Genomic DNA, 16,385 nt, shown 5'->3' on the forward strand with positions numbered 1-16,385 from the left:
AAGCTGCTGTGCTGTTTTCCATTCCCACCACAGCATATGAGGGTTCCAATTGCTCTGCATCCTCACCCACAGATAACTTGCTGTTGTCTGTCCTTTCGCTCAGAGCCATCCTAGTGGGTATGAAGTGGTACAACTTACACTCATAACCCCTGTATCTAAACTCTTTATTAAGATCCTCACTAGATCTAATTCACAGCAGCATTAGGAAAAAAAACTCTTTAGATACTAAAGTTTTATAAAATCTAATAGAGCTGTGCAGACTTCCTCGGCATTCCAGTGGTTAAGACTCTGCGCTTCCAATGCAGGGGGCGCAAGTTGGATGCCTGGTCGGAAAACTGAGATCCCACAGGCCTGCCTCGTTGCCAAAAAAACAAAACAAAACAAAACAAAACACACACACACACACACACACACATACACACACAGAGAGAGAAAAACTAATAGAGCTGTGTATTCTGGGAAATCCTCATTAACAATAATTCTTTTTTTTAGTACATAATGGTGAACACTGTGTCACAGACACCTAAACCTGTATGGTTTAGTTGATTTTTTAAAAATTGATTCCTTTTTATAGTATGAATAAAAAAGATATCATTACTTAAAGTTCTGATGCCTGGAAATGTTAATATCGCCAACTCAATGCTATCGATCTCAAAAAGGAACAAACCAGCTATATTTTACTGAGAGAACGATATGCAGCCAATGGGTAAAAAAGAGAAAAAAAAAGTCTACAAATAAGATTCTACTGTACACCCTACTCCAAAGGTGATATGAGTTTAAAAATGAACTTAAGTGCCTGAAACTCTATTACTTGGTTACGAAGCCCTTTATGAATTATTGAGGAAAGAGCGTAGGATTCTTTTACGTATGGGCGAGTGAATGGATTCTCACCGTCCAGGTCAGTCACTCTAAGGAAGGCAGATGCTTCAAGCTGACAGCCCCTTAGTTCTCCTGCCCAAGACAGTACCTGCATAAACTGGAGAGAGGCCTCGAAGTCCTCCACCGGATACATCTTAATTCGAAAGAACTTCATCCCCATTATCAAGCTGATAATGCTTTGAACAACATATGGGCTCTGCTCTTTGTGCCGTAATTCTTTGAGCTCTGCCATAAATTTCTTCTTTACAGCAGGGAATCTAAGAAGAGAACGTGAGTGATTTATCAAATAATGGGTAGGAAAGTAACTGTAATGCAGGTCCCCAGCATCTAAGAGTGACAGGGCACAGTGACGGGGACCTTCGAATCAGCTGAAGTACAATGGCTGTCTTCTTGTAAAGGTTTTGATATTGAGGATATAGCAAAGAGTCCCATCTTCTCCTTTCTTCTCTTATTCTATCAGATGCTCAATGTCTCCTTCAGGCTAGGGAGAAGATCCAAGGTTATTTAGAGCCTCTCAAAATGGTTCAGCCCTTAAACTGAGCATGATGAAAAGCTCCATTTCCTCAGGCTTAGCAATTTCCCAGGTACTTACAGACCCCAAGGGCCTGAAGTATCCAACTGTGAGATGGGCAATAACATAGGAGGCCAGGTATTTCTGACGATGACAGCAAATAACACCAAGTAATATTCCTACATCCATTTCCACAGTTTTCTGTTGTTGCTTCTTTTATAGTTTTAGGTTAATGACTATTGAAAAAAATATTTTCAGGTTGAAGGAAAATCTAGTAATGGGAAAATTCAAATCATCTCTAAAAGCTCTCTAATCATGTATGGGATTTTACAAATAAAAAGACACAGTCCCCAAGGAACTTAAGGTATTTATATTGTTTGAAAGTAAAATAATATTAATAATTAATAACATTAATTACAACAACAACATTATCATAAAAAGTTTAAAAAGAGAATAGATCCTAAGAGGATGGAAAGTAGCCTAAGGGTAAAGGAACACATACAAACAAGTCATCCAAACTATTTCTGAGACGGCTGGTTTGACTATTGGTTAAAAAAAGGAAAAACAAGGAAAGCATTCTAAGACTCACTGTATTTTGTTTCCTGAAACTCTCAGCCTGAGTTTCTGCAAAGGATCAATTAGAAGCAAGGCATGATCACAGAGGGTAATTACGACTATAAAAGTTAAAGGCCAGTTAATAGAATCCCAGAAGTTTGGAATCGCAACTTTTGACACCTCAAAGCAGAAATTTTAGGACATATAAGGGAGGTGGTAAACATACAGATACGGTGTCACCAAAAGGCAGTGCAAGAGGTGTGTGATTGGCAAGTTGGCTGTTGCGGGCTTCGTGAGAGCGGCAATTTTCCCGTTCTCGGCTGGAATGCAGGAGGTTACATGGTGTTCATTTGGTAACAATTTGTTAAAGTTGTCTGTATTTTCTAAACAACTTATGGATTTTTCTTTATGTTTGCTGCATACGAAAGAAAAAGATTTTAAGAAGGCAGTGGAGCAGAAAATAGGTAGTGAATGCGTTTCCATTTTATGAATGAAGAAACAGATTGGAAGGTCAAAGTGAAAAAGGTGAGACTTTGTGATCTTCTGCTGTGAATTCCAGGAATTTCCACTATTTTGAAGCTGCCTTAGACAGTCATGAGCTGTGAAATGTAGTCCCTGTCTATTTAGAACAGTATACAGTTTAACTGGAAAGGTAAGACAATGTAGCACTGACCAGGAGCCATGTGAATAATAGGAATAATTTTAATAAGAATAATAACCAGTATTATTATTTATGAGGTATGTTACCATGGGCCTGGGAATTTGCCTGGATCTCTCTGGTCCTTCAGGGAGGTTAAATGCCCCAGGCCAAATCACTTTCTCATATCTCACACTGTCCTTTATGTGAATAATACACCTGAAGAGGCTCCGGGGGCACTGGACAATGAAGGGGCTCTTTCCAGCTGGACAATCAAAGATTTCAGAGGTGATTTATGTTAGGGTAAAGGGTGAACAGAGGTTTTAGGTAGAGACAGATGAAGGACAGGAAGCAGAAATGGCATAGCAAAGAGAAGGAAGTGACACTTTCAATCAAGATTATAAAAATTTATAAAATCTATAAAAACTAGATTTTTTTAAATTATATTTTATTTCAAATTATTTCCCAACAGTAAAAAAAAAAAAAAAAAATCTATGGTTTTAATTTTGAAATGTGAGACTTAAAAAGAAAAAAGTAACTTTACAGGTTAGAGTTATATTGTTTTAAAGATTACATGATACTTAGAAAGTGTGTTTTTCTTTTCTAATTCGTGACTAAAACAAGGAGAGGGAGGAAAAGGCAGGTTATTTGTACACCTCACTATTTCAGTACTCTCACGAGTTAGTGGCTAAAAGTCTATTTATTTCTCATTTAAAAATAAATATAGCTATCTTTTACTTTAAAAAGTCCCACATGACATAAACATGTTATTTTAAAATAAAAATAATCCAAAAATCTATTTGCACTTAAAATCTATTTTCCCTTAAAATAATTTTAGGGAAAAATAAATTTCTTTTCAATGACCACACCGAGAGTGTTTAGTATTCTTTAGTAAATACAGTAACTAAATGATTACTCAGTCTTCTGCTTTAAAATGTATAGTATATATTATTAAAGTGAGAGTATAAGAATATATATATTAAAATGATATCACATAAAGAGAGAGCAGTTTTAGAATGAATGTTACAAGCAATCATTACTATTTAAATAGATATGTCAGATTTTAATGCAAAAAGCTTACCTTAAAAAATCTAATTTTAACTGAATTGACTTTGAAAAAGTCAAGACCCTGGGTGAATATCACTTAATAGCAAAAAAAAAACTTTTCCCTTAATGACCAGAATTGAGCATATTATCACTAGTAAGATTAAAAACAGTGATTCTGCTAAAACTTAAAGACCAAACTAAATATTAATATCTAAAGTCAGAATGAAGAAGATATTTTAGTGCATTACCCCTGTGATCTAGATATAAAATCTAAAATCAGAATTGTTACATTACTCGTTTATTTTTCAAAAAAGATAACCATCCTATACCAAATAGGCATACATCCTTTTTTTCCCCCACTGAGAACAAAGGAAGCAGTAATTTTCTAAGGCGACAATCAAGTAATGGTCCTGGTGTACTCACGAGAAGAATGTAATGTGATAGTTTGTAGCGTGACACCAGTTTAAGACCGTACTGTCTATCAATAAAGGTTAACTCTATACTGACTGGTTAAGAATTTATCAATGGGATTACTATATATTACTGCAATTACTGCAAGAAGCCATTGGTGAAAGCATTTTCTTGTGACTAAAAAGTACTAGAGCATTATCCAAACTGAGGCATTTGTTACAGCCTCCTATTGCAGAATTGAGACAAATACTGACACGAAAATTTTAAAAAGTCCTTGTTGGCAAGAAAACACTGGCTCAGTGGATGATCAATCAGACCTAATAAGGAAAGTCCTACAACCTTAGAATGTTGCTTTAATTATGACGTTGTCTCTCAATTCATTCTCAACCAACTGAAAATCGGTGTAGCTAAGGCAAGTCATTCTATAGTAACCGATATTGTTATGTACAGTTCACAAAACTAAGAAAAACACAAGAAGTCATTTCTGGCATATTAAACTTTCCAAATGATTGTATAAGAGAGTTAGGCTGGGGTAATTACAAAGGAATATGATGAGATTTCCAGGGTTTGACAAAGCAGCCAAAATACATATTAACACCTCATTTTTCTGATCTTTTCTAGGAATGAGGTAGAGACACGAGTTAATTTGCCAGATAACTGCAGCTTATTCCTTCAAAAAGCCAATACTTTTATTATTTAATTGCAATGGAAATCTCTCCAAAATGCATTACACTTCTTTTTTCATGAACTACAATTATTACAATGGGCTATAATAAACGTACAATATATATTCTCATGCAAAATGGTCCAGGTAACTCTAATGTTTAGTTCTTATGTATGCTTTGGCCAGTTTCTCTTTCCTCTCTGTTGCTGTCAGTTTTTGAGCTTGATATTTCTCAGGGCGTCAGTGTATCTAAGTCTCTTCCATCTAGTACTGATGTTTTATGTGTTAGAAAAAAAAAACAGGTAGTCAAGACGAATAGACAAACAGGGTTAGATTAAATAAGTCACCTCAAGGAGTTTTTGGGGTCTGTTTCCTGAGTTCTTGACTATGTTTTGGCTAGCTAAAGGTGCTGAGTAAGTACTTTTTAAAAATTTTGTTTTGTGATAAATTGAGCGTTTCCACACTGCTAAGTTAGGAAATTCCATCTCTTGAAGATACAAATCTTTCTGAGGGTTGCAATTTCACAAAGATCGGGGCATCACTGTTGCTCCAAGCTGGCCTCTTGGCTTGGATTCACATTATGTCTCTGGCTCACTTTGCCTAACCTAGAAATTCAGAATCTTGCCCGATTTGCCTCAGGGTTGAATAAGATGAAGATGGGTGAACAGGGTGTGACATCACTTTTGGAAGAAGTATATTATCGCTAATAGTCTAATACCACTTTGTTCTAGCCCGCTAAGTAGTGTTATGGGCCAGATATATTTAGCAATGAGAATTTTCTGACTTGTTTCCATGACAGAGTCTGGGACATTTTTAGCTCAGCTGAATTAAGTAAGGTCTATAGTAAAGGCACATTCTAGAATGGAATTTTCCCACTCATGGATGCTATATCGTAACCAGCCACTCATGGAATATAGAAAACAGAACTTTTAAAACTGATGATAAACTTCTTTGGAAAATTAAGCAGGAAGAAAAGTACTTTGGTTAGTTCATTTCTTTCTCGGATGCAATAGTCTGAAACTCATGGACTCTTGGTAGGATCTAGCCCAACTGCCAAGTGAAAAAGCTAAAGGAGAAAACAGATTGGAGAAAGACTTGGTACTTGTCCTGGGGAGCTTCTTGTGAGGTTCAGAGACAGGGCACACACAGAATAAATAAACCCTAGTTTCTGGTAAGCTCACACACTCCCCCCTCCTGAGAGTAGGGCTGGGTTGGCGCAGAAGAGGCACTCATGTTCTTATGGTGAACGATTTTGAGGTCCACTTACTTAGCTTGTGCCAACACTCCAATGACTTCTGCATACAGGTCTGCCACAATGTGCATATTGGCAGTGTTAGGACCAAGGTACCTAAATAACATACAATTAGACAAGTTAGGAAGCCCCCCAGGTCATCTGAAAAGAGCAAACTTGATTTAGTTTTAAGTACCCAACTTCTTCAAATTCGAAGATGACAAATTACGTTACCCTTCTTTGTACTTAAAGTGCTTGAAAGCCAAGTTAATAACATCATGTATTAAACTGTCTATTACAGGATGAAGTGGAATCTGGAAAAAAAAAAAAGATGGCTCTTAACTTGGAAGGGAATATTAAAGATCAAATCAGTAAGAGTACTCACAGTGAACTACATATGGCCTTTAACAATCAATAAATATAATTCACATGACAAAGTATTTGAAATTCATGAACAATTTAATAAACTTGACCTTAAAAACATAAGTAGATTTTAGATAAATAAATCTTATCTAAAGTAACATTAAATTAATGACCTACCTGTTTCAAAACTTCTATTAATACTAAAGAAAAAATAAAATCAATGGCGAGGTCCCGTCTTTCCATTAAATAATCTCGCTGCTGTTCATCACTGTAAAATTTAAAATATTCACATTAAATGGGCACTGAAAATATCCTCAGAGTGATGTAATTCACCCCAAAATCTAGGACTCATCCCCAGTGGACTGCAAACCAATTTTGTTACAAAGAAACTGCAGCGGTAAATACACACTGAAGTTGTTCCTATGATCAGTCTGGTGCAGTGGACAGACACTGGATTTGAATATTTGACTTTATGTTTTAAATAGCTAACCATGTCAACTTGGGTAGCTATTTGTGAGTATACAATTTCATCTTGTGGACTTTTCTAAGGTACCTTTCAACACAGGAAACCTCTCATCTGTAAAATGGAAACAAACATGATACAGGGCTCCGGTGCTAGAGGTAGACCCTGACCTGAGAGGATCTTGTGAAAAGAGTTAAACGACGGGAAGAAATAATATGATTACCTATGGAATCAGGACTGCAGTGGGAGGAGAAAGGATCAGCATTACATTTCGTTTCTTTTCCCCTGCCCCTTTCCTCTCGACCTTCTGCCACTTGAGATTTATGAGAGGAAGAAAGAAGGTGTGAGGAGGTGGTGGAAGAGAGAAAGATTAAAAAGCAGATCGAAGGAGAGGTAGGAGGGGCAAAGTGGAGTCATTTGAACTTATTCCAAAGTCAGGGAGCAGAATAAGCACCATCAGGAGGACAGAAACGTGAGTTCATACCCCCTTCCCTTCATTTCCTGCTTCTCTAGTGTACTGGGGACTAATTTGGAATTCAGCAACTGAAGTGACTGCAAAGTCCCTTAGCACAGAATACTGGTTAAGAGTGTTGGTTTTGGGGTGGTGGTGTGATGGATTGGGCGATTGGCATTGACGTGTATACACTGATGTGTATAAAACTGATGACTATAAGAACCTGCTGTGTAAAAAAATAAATTAAAAAAAAAAAAAAAAGAGTGTTGGTTTCGGTGTAGAACGGTCCCGGGTGAAAATTACGCCTCTTCTACTTACCAGTAATTTTTTCATCTACAAAATGGAAATCATAATAGTAATTATAGTAAGGTTTGCTTGAGTATTAAGAGAAAACGTGTATTTAGTAGAGTCTCCCAAACATACAGGACCTGCATATTAAATGAAAGCAATGAGAAAGGAGGACAGAATTTGGATTTGTCAGGCAGATATTTTCAAAATAAATCAAGACTATTTTAAACATGGAATGTTTTTCTATTCAGTCAAGAGGGAATGAGAGGAAAGCATACAAAAGATAGAAAAAAGAACTCTGGAGGAGCTCTGCAGCCTGGAGCAAGTCCAGTTAAGCCTGGTAGGTGACAGAGCAGGTCAACGAGGGAAGCTGCAGCTTTAACTTTCAAGGGGAAATGTATGGACCGGGCAGGAACCCAATTCATTCAGGATCATTTACCAACAGTCCCTGCCAGGAGAAAGAGCAATGGACCAAACCATCCATCTGGAGCCCTTCAAGACCCACTAGAACTAGAAAGTGCTGCTGCCAGAGGAAGGGAGGAGAGGAAAACATATGGAGCTGCGTTAAAAAGAGGGCGTCCACAAGTCTGACCCAGAAATTACATCATGGAGAAGAGAAACAGGAAGTTTGAAGACCACAGGGAGAGAAAACTCTCAGAGACGGCCAGCAGCAGTAGAGAGAAGAGGGCTATAGTAAGGGGTCTCCAAAAGGGGCCAGAGGAACTTGAAAAAGTAGCAAAAAAATCTTGGTAGAAACAAAACTTTAAACTCCTGATTCTGTTTTATTTAACAAGCTAATTTATGCTTTCAAATAAAAGGAAGACATACATCTTTCCAATAATGAATTCAACTTTATTGCTGGTTTGAGGTCTAACTGCCAGGAGGAGCCAGAGGCATCTGACAAATTTATTTGGCAAAATGTTGATACTGTACTAATCTTAGAAATCATAACCCAACAAATAGAACTACCACACGACCCAGCAGTCCCACTACTGGGCATATACCCTGGGAAAACCATAATTCAAAAAGAGGCATGTACCACAATGTTCACTGCAGCTCTGTTTACAATAGCCAGGACATGGAAGCAACCTAAGTGTCCATCATCGGATGAATGGATAAAGAAGATGTGGCACGTATATACAATGGAATATTACTCAGCCGTAAAAAGAAATGAAATTGAGGGGCTTCCCTGGTGGCACAGTGGTTGAGAGTCCGCCTGCCAAAAAAAAACAAAAGAAATCATAACCCAAATACACATCCACCACATGTGACTGCTTTCAGTTGCTTATGCTTCTTCCTTAAGTTCCTCTTTTCTTGTTTCTATTAAGAGAGACCCCCATCATTAGCTACATCATGTTCTAGAGACCCTCATTCTTTTGGCTTTGTCCCAAACACACAATCTCTCTCTCTTATTTTAAACTTTCAAGTGCTAACTAAAATGCAATTGAGTTGAATTTCACTGTCCCAATTCTCTGATCTCGGCAATTACTCTGATGTCCTGGAAATAATCAGTAATACAACCTAAAAAGCTATTCCTTTCAATCCATAAAGAAATCAATTCATGAACAATCTAGTTTTAGTAACTAAATTCTGACCAAACAGGACAAAGCTAAAACTCACTTAATTCAAGTCACTAAAACTGCCCCACTCTCCACCCCTAGAAAGTTTTAGTATTTATTCATAAGCTAACATGAAATAGGAGGAAATACTAAAATGACACCATTAATTTATTAATCATACAGGCTGAACCATTTTCAGACACAGGATTGAAATTTTACCTTTAAATTTGATACATTAAAAATATTTATGAGAGATTGCTAATTGGTATGGGGTTTCTTTTGGGGGCGATAAAAATATTCTTGAATTAGGCAGTGGTGATGGCTACACAACCTTGTGAATATACTAAAAACACTGAGTTACACTCTTTAAAAGGACGCGGTTTATGGTATGTGAATTATATCTCCATTTAAAAAAATTCTTCTTCAACTAAAATAATTATTCAATATGCAAAAGTTATTAATCTCTCCCCCAAACAAAATGATAAGTAAATGAATCTTGAATACACTCAAGCATATTACAAAATGAAATTACAAGTTCAGATGGAATGTAATTTGGTAAAATAACAGGTCTTCAATTTCAAGAGAAGTTTACATATTTTTAAGTACTAGGAGTGTCAAAAAAATGAGAGGGATAAATCACTCACAAGTAGTATTTAATATCTGATTTTCTGAGTGATTAATTTCACTTATATTGTCTTTAAAAGCATTAAAAAATGTATAACCCATGTGGAGAAATCTAAGTGCTTTGAAAAATCTCATGTTTTTAAAGAAAGGTAAATGTATTAAACTTTCTTATATTTGCTACCTTGCTATAATAGGTTGATTTCAAACATATGAAATTATACATATTTACCTAAAATTCTGGGGAACATACATTCATTGGACAGAACGAGAATCTTAAGTTTTATGGCTGAAGAACTCATGTAGCAGTGAGTTCCACTTTTCAAATCCAATCAACAAAATTCTCAGCTAGAAGGGAAGTTAGAGATGGGGTGATCTGATTTCCCCCTTTGCTCACGAAAAGGCTGGGAGCTGGGAAGCTGCTGGGGAGCTGGTCAAAGTCACATGGTTAATTAGTGGCAGCTCCATGACTACCTCTAAGGTCCAACCCAGCGTCCTTTGCACTACAGTACCCTGGGCACTCAAGGTTACGATCGCAGATCCAAATATCTAGGCAATGTCGTGCAGGGCCTGCTGCAGGCTTTCTGCCTTCAGGTGCAGACTGGAGGAGAGAGGGCCCAGGAGAGAAGCAGGCAAGAGGGTTACCTAGGGTCCTTGACACCCTGCCCCCACCACTGTCAAAATAAGGCCGTGTAAGAATTTTCAACCTGTGACAGCTGGCAGTGACAAATACTCCAAATGTGCCACCTGCTAGAAGGTGGTGTTCATGCGTAAAGAGGCAGGAAGATCTAGAAGCCACCCAACTCCCACTTTGATTTGTTTCAAGAAAGAAAAGAAAAGAAAGAAAGAGAGAGAGAGAAAGGAAAGAAAGAGAAAGGAAAGAAAGAAAGAGAAAGGAAGGAAAGAGAGAAAGAGAAAGAAAGAAAGAAAAGAAAGAGAAAGAAGGAAAGAAAAAGAAAGTAAAAGAAAGAAAGAAAGGAAAGAAAAGAGAAAGAAAGGGAAAGAAAGAGGGAGGGAGGGAAGGAGGGAGGGAGGGAGGGAGGTTGGAAGGAAGGAAGGAAGGAAGGAAGGGGGCTTCCCTGGTGGCACAGTGGTTGAGAGTCCACCTGCCGATGCAGGGGACACGGGTTTGTGCCCGGGTCCCGGAAGATCCCACATGCCGCGGAGCGGCTGGGCCCGTGAGCCATGGCCGCTGAGCCTGTGCGTCCGGAGCCTGTGCTCCGCAACGGGAGAGGCCACAACAGTGAGAGGCCCATGTACCGCAAAAAAAAAAAAAAAAGAGAAAGACAGAAAAAACTATAATCCTCATAATCCTTACATAAGAGAAGTGTACCTTTTAGATTTATTGCTGGTTCTTGGTCTGTATTCATGTGATTCATCCTCAATGCCATTTTGCCTTTTATACCAGTCAAATAATGTACGTAGAATGGAAGGCAGGCAGTACTCAGAAAGAGAGCTCATTGAACTGATGACCTACAGAGAAAAGCAGGCAATTAAAAAGCTTTGGTGGCACTGCCAATTACTGAGAAACTTTTTATTTCACAAATAACTCCAAACCACAGTCACTACAAAATTTTCTTATTTATCACAGTCCTATCCTTAATAATCTTTAGTAGTACATTCCCAAGAACCTGTTTCCTACTGTTGACAGATGTTCCTAATATAATAACTTTGTGGTTTAAGAAAGAGAATTACTTTGACTCCCTTTCATTCTAGAAATCAGATGTTAATTGCATACAGGTTATTCATGGGCTGCAAAGAAATTATTTTCCCACAGCATCTAAGAAGTACAGTGACTGGTACGACTTAGGTCCTCAAAAATGCTTGTTATATAAATAAATACATTAATTAATATGATTACCTTAATGGCTTAGGTGAAATCAGCAATTCTATCCCCCAAACAAACTTAGTGGTAATGCAATGTATGGTTTTCTGCCAATAATCATTCATAAACTAATCTGAGGTGTGCCCCAAATTAGACTCAATGAATCAGTAGCAGTAATTTACTCTGTATTACATCAAAGGCAAACATCTCCCCTCTTTAAACAACAAACATACCTTTGATAGATGAGTTATTCTACTTTCCTTATTTGGGAAAGATTCCTGATCTTTTATTAAGTATCACTCCTCAACTGAACTTCAGTCCATATCTCATATTATAATACATGCAAAAATGAACTCAAAATGGGTCACAGACCTAAGTATAACACCTAAAACTATAAAACTTCTGAAGAAAACATAGGGGAAAATCCTTGTGACTTTGGGGTAGGTGAGGATTTCTTAGGGATCAAACCAAAAGCAAATTCCATGAGAATTCGACATACTGAAAATCATCAAAATTAAAAGTTTAAGCCTTTAGAAGGATGCTGTTAAGTGATGAAAGGACCAGCCACAGACTGGGAGAAAATATTTGCAGAACACCTCTCTGATAAAGGTCTTATAACCAGAATGTGTCAAAGTACAATGAGATAGGTTTTAATTACTTAATTAACAAACAGTATAGGCAAATCATAACACCCAGCACTGATGAGACAGGAATTTATCTCAAGCACATAATTAGAGATGAGTAAGAATGTTCAGGACAGCATTATTTATTATAGCAAAAAAATGGAAACAAATGTCCTGCTCTAGGTAAATGCCTGAATCCAATGTGGAATTTGATGTAGATTATCTATGAAACCGTTAAAAATCTCATTTCAAAAATATTTAATGCTATGAAAATGTTCACGATATGTTAAGTGAAAAAAGAGTGAAAAATCATTTAATTGGTATGATCCCAATTGGATAGAGACCCATATAAGTATGCATATATAGAAAATAAGACCAGAAGAAAATATACCAACATATTGAGAGTACATATTGCAATCAGGAGAGATCTCAGGAGAGAGATCACCAGGGACAGGGTAAGTGGGAGTTTAAAAAAATGAAGGTAGGATTTTACCTGGGCCTTTTTAAAAGAAAGGATAGAAATCTGAAATGAGAGTCAAGAAAGAAACTAAGCAAGGAACCTAAGCAGGAAATCCTACCGTCATGAAGTTGCAAAATAACTGTTTGTTGATAATGATTATGTGATTAATGAAGGTTTTGAAGGAACTGAAAGAAGAAATATCTGACTGATGTAGGGACTTTGGTTCACCAGAGAGGAGGGAAATAATGTTGAAAATTTTAAGTTGGAACTAAATCATTAAAGGTACTTTTAATGCCGGTCTAAACAATTTCAGTTTTCTTCTCTAGAAAATGAGAAGCCCCTAAAGATTTCTGAGTAGGATACTCAGCCCATGAAAATGGTGTTTGGGGAGGTTTAATCTAGCAGTGACGTGTAGGCTGGACCGAAGTGGTTTGCAAACAGAGGCAGTTAAGAGAATACACAACACATGCTTGAATCTAATGAGGTTATTACTGCAACGGTTCCAGGAGCGCAGGGCTCACAGCCTGAGCTGGGGAGGTGGCAGAAGAAACGGAAAACGTTAGTTAACGAAATATTTCTGTAGTTAAGCAGGCTAGGCTTAACTTCCTTTTACAAAAGCAGGAAACTAGAGCAATGAAAGCGCAAGTGCTTCATGTCAACAGGACTTTCCACTGTCACCTTGAAAACAAGCCCTAAGATTGAGTAAAGCAATGACTGCTTTCTTTCTCAGATTCTATTTCTTGATAGCTTATTTCATGCCCTCTCTCTTATAATTATGGTTATAGGTACATAATACAAAATTGTGCATTACCTTTAGTTATGGGTTAAGTTAAAAAAAATAAACAGGCTATTGCATTTAACCTGCCTGGTGAAACTAGTCACCGTTATAGGGTTCTGTAATTTAAAAATATCTAATTTTTTTTTTTTTTTAAAAAAGAGCCCTCCCCTCCAGGCTGTAACATCCACAGGCACAACAAATTTTCCTGCTCTTCCTCTGGATATAACAGCAGTAAATTTTTGGAGGAAAGCCGACTATGGTGTACCAAGGGAGTAACTTCCTAGTTCTCTCTAAAGTTACCCCAGGTAATTTCCTACCTCTCTGAAGTTATCCAGAAAGGATATTTCTTCAAGTTGTCATCATCTAAAATATTTTGAATTGGGAAACAAAGAGGGTTCCTCCCACGTGGGAAAGGGGATCAGAATTCAGAGTCCCTGACCAAGGGTTAATTCTGTCTTAATTACTGAATAGATAGTAAAATCCCAAAGCCACTACAATTGTATTTCAGTAATTTAAAAATATTTGTGCAAGTCTGGATGAGACTGAAGGAGACATGATGACTAAATGTACTGTGGCATCCTCGATGGTATCCTGGAACAGAAGACACATATCAGGGAAAAACAAATGAAACACAAATGAAGTATAGAATTTAGTTCATAATAATGTACTGATATTGGTTTCTTAGTTATGACAAATGTATCCTGGTAATGTAAGATGTTAATAGGAAAAACTGGGTACGGGGTATATGACAACTGTCTGTACTATCTTTGCAACTTTTCCGTAAATCCAAAACTATTCTAAAATAAAATGTTTATTTAAAAAACATTACAGAATATTGAGTAGAGTTCCCAATATTCTATAATAACCTAAATGGGAAAAGAATTTGAAAAACATTTGGATAGATACATGTATATGTATAACTGAATTACTTTGCTGTACACCTGAAACTAATACAACATTGTTAATCAACTATACTCCAATATAAAATAAAAATTAAAAAAAATTTCTGTGTGACATTTACAAGTTCCTTTATTTACTTCAGACCCATAAAGGTGATATAAACCTGTGTTTGACTCCTATAAACCTCTCCGGGTAGAGCATTCTCTAACAGAGCATTCAGCTACTTCACTTAGGTGTAACCCACATTCTCCATAGAGAACGTCAAGAGTGTTCTTCAAATCTCAGCTATAATAATTTTTTTCTACCCATTAAAAAGTCATCCCGAAGCCATTCTTGGTATTATTATCTATTGGGCATGCTTTCCATGGCAAATACACTGAGACCATCTTAGAAGAGATGAAAGGTCAGCAGGGGGTGGATGTGCATGTTTTTTCCATCTCTCTGTTACTGCCCTTTTGAGTTCAGACTTTCAGGAAGGAAGGGTGGAATTTGCAAAGACCTGGCCCTCAAAGCTCAGGAAGGGAGGAAGGTCTAGCTGGCTTCTTGGTTACTCAGTTCCTTCATTTATGGGAAGCAGAGCCAATGGTGAGATGAATTCTAGCTCTGTGCTTCTGTGCAAGGGGAGGCCCATTTACAAAGATGTTCTTGTTGCATTTAAATGATCATATTCTTCCATCACAGATGAGCTAGGTACTGTGCAGCTTGAGGAGATGAAGTTCACAGGATCACAGAACTATTTCATACTGGTGTTTTCTTTTGGAGGGGTGATAGAGGGGAATACTAAATGTACTTTGCAAATGTTTTCGTAACATTTATTTTGGCGTTTTATATATAAATAGGCTAAAAGAAACTGTCCATTATGCTGTATCTAAGACATTAATTTTTCATAAGCATTTTATTATACTGGCTGAATGCAAAGAAGGAAACTTCACACATAAATATTTGAATAATTACTCAGTGGAGTCATTCCATATTTTACAGTAATAAGGCTGACTTGTCATGAGTGGTGTATTTAACGAATAATTTTACAGTAACTTCACTGATGGCTTAATTTCTCAAACTAGTTCAGGTGGCCAAGCGCCTGGGCGCCAGGGTACTCTCTGTGTACCTGATCTATTAGAGCAGTTCAGAGGCAATTTTTTTTTTTGACTTGATCACATTTCATACTATTGCTAGCTTACAGTATTCGATGAGTGATGATAGACACTGCAGGCTTAAGAATAATTTATTATAAAAACTTAAAATTATAAAAATGTATATGTTAAATGTTTTTCTTGCAAATCAGGAAAAGATCTTCATTATTTGATTTTACCTTCTTGGTCCATTTTATGGAACTCACTGTTCCACTGGAGAATAAGAAACACTGAATAACACTAATGTGAATCCAATGCTACCGAATTTGTTTTTACTCCTAATTGCTTACATTTTTCACTTATGTATTTTAAATAGATTTTCATTGAATTGAAGCATTAGAATCAATGTTAAAGCACTAGAATTTCACCTGCCTCCTTTTGCAGGAAAATATTACGACCCAAGATGATAAAAAGTTATTTTAGTTCTATTATAGATTTATAATAGATTTATTTTACCATGTGTTTCCTGTTTATAGATAGCGCTTTTAACACATTAAGAAACCAAGGTGCCACAAAAGGACATAAACATATACCATCTAGAAGAAAATCCCAAAAGAAGTTACTTAGCATGTATGAGCAAATTATCTTTAATTTAGAGTAAAGAATAGGTCACACTGAATTGCAAATAGTTGCAACTTTAATGTTCTCAGAACAGCGTATCTGAAGCCTGATCTCCAAAAGCCACATTTTCATAATTTCATCAGCGTACTGGGAAGATCAGGCAGGTTTGGGGTTCAAGTTACAACTCTGCCCTTTATTGGCTGTATGAGCTTGGCCACGTTGCTGTTTCTTTGAAGCTCTGTTTTCAGCTGTAAAACAGGACTTAAGAATACTTCCCTCACTGGGCTTTTATGGAGACTAAAGGAGAAACTCTCAAGTGTGGGACATAAAACAGACCTTCAAAAGTGTCTGTTTCTTTCTTCCCTCTTCCATTTCCAAATATTGAAACTGAAGCACAGACACAAAATATCTTGACTTTGATA

At 36.9% G+C, this 16,385-nt stretch overlaps 1 protein-coding gene across 4 annotated transcripts in view; it reads right to left on the reverse strand.

The window, feature by feature from the left end:
* Positions 1–16,385, reverse strand: part of FRY (FRY microtubule binding protein) — a 323,296-nt gene that overhangs the window by 150,710 nt on the left and 156,201 nt on the right. For all 4 annotated transcript variants that reach the window (XM_024755579.1, XM_024755578.1, XM_024755577.1 and 1 more), the window contains 5 exons: positions 11,017–11,156; positions 6,476–6,566; positions 6,170–6,249; positions 5,972–6,052; positions 968–1,136 (listed from right to left, as the gene is read on the reverse strand). In XM_024755579.1, coding sequence (XP_024611347.1) covers positions 968–1,136; positions 5,972–6,052; positions 6,170–6,249; positions 6,476–6,566; positions 11,017–11,156 — 561 coding nt within the window. The remainder of the gene's footprint in view (positions 1–967; positions 1,137–5,971; positions 6,053–6,169; positions 6,250–6,475; positions 6,567–11,016; positions 11,157–16,385) is intronic.

Source organism: Neophocaena asiaeorientalis, unplaced genomic scaffold (assembly GCF_003031525.2).
Source record: "Neophocaena asiaeorientalis asiaeorientalis breed wild unplaced genomic scaffold, Neophocaena_asiaeorientalis_V1.1 scaffold59, whole genome shotgun sequence".
Lineage (NCBI taxonomy): Eukaryota > Metazoa > Chordata > Mammalia > Artiodactyla > Phocoenidae > Neophocaena > Neophocaena asiaeorientalis.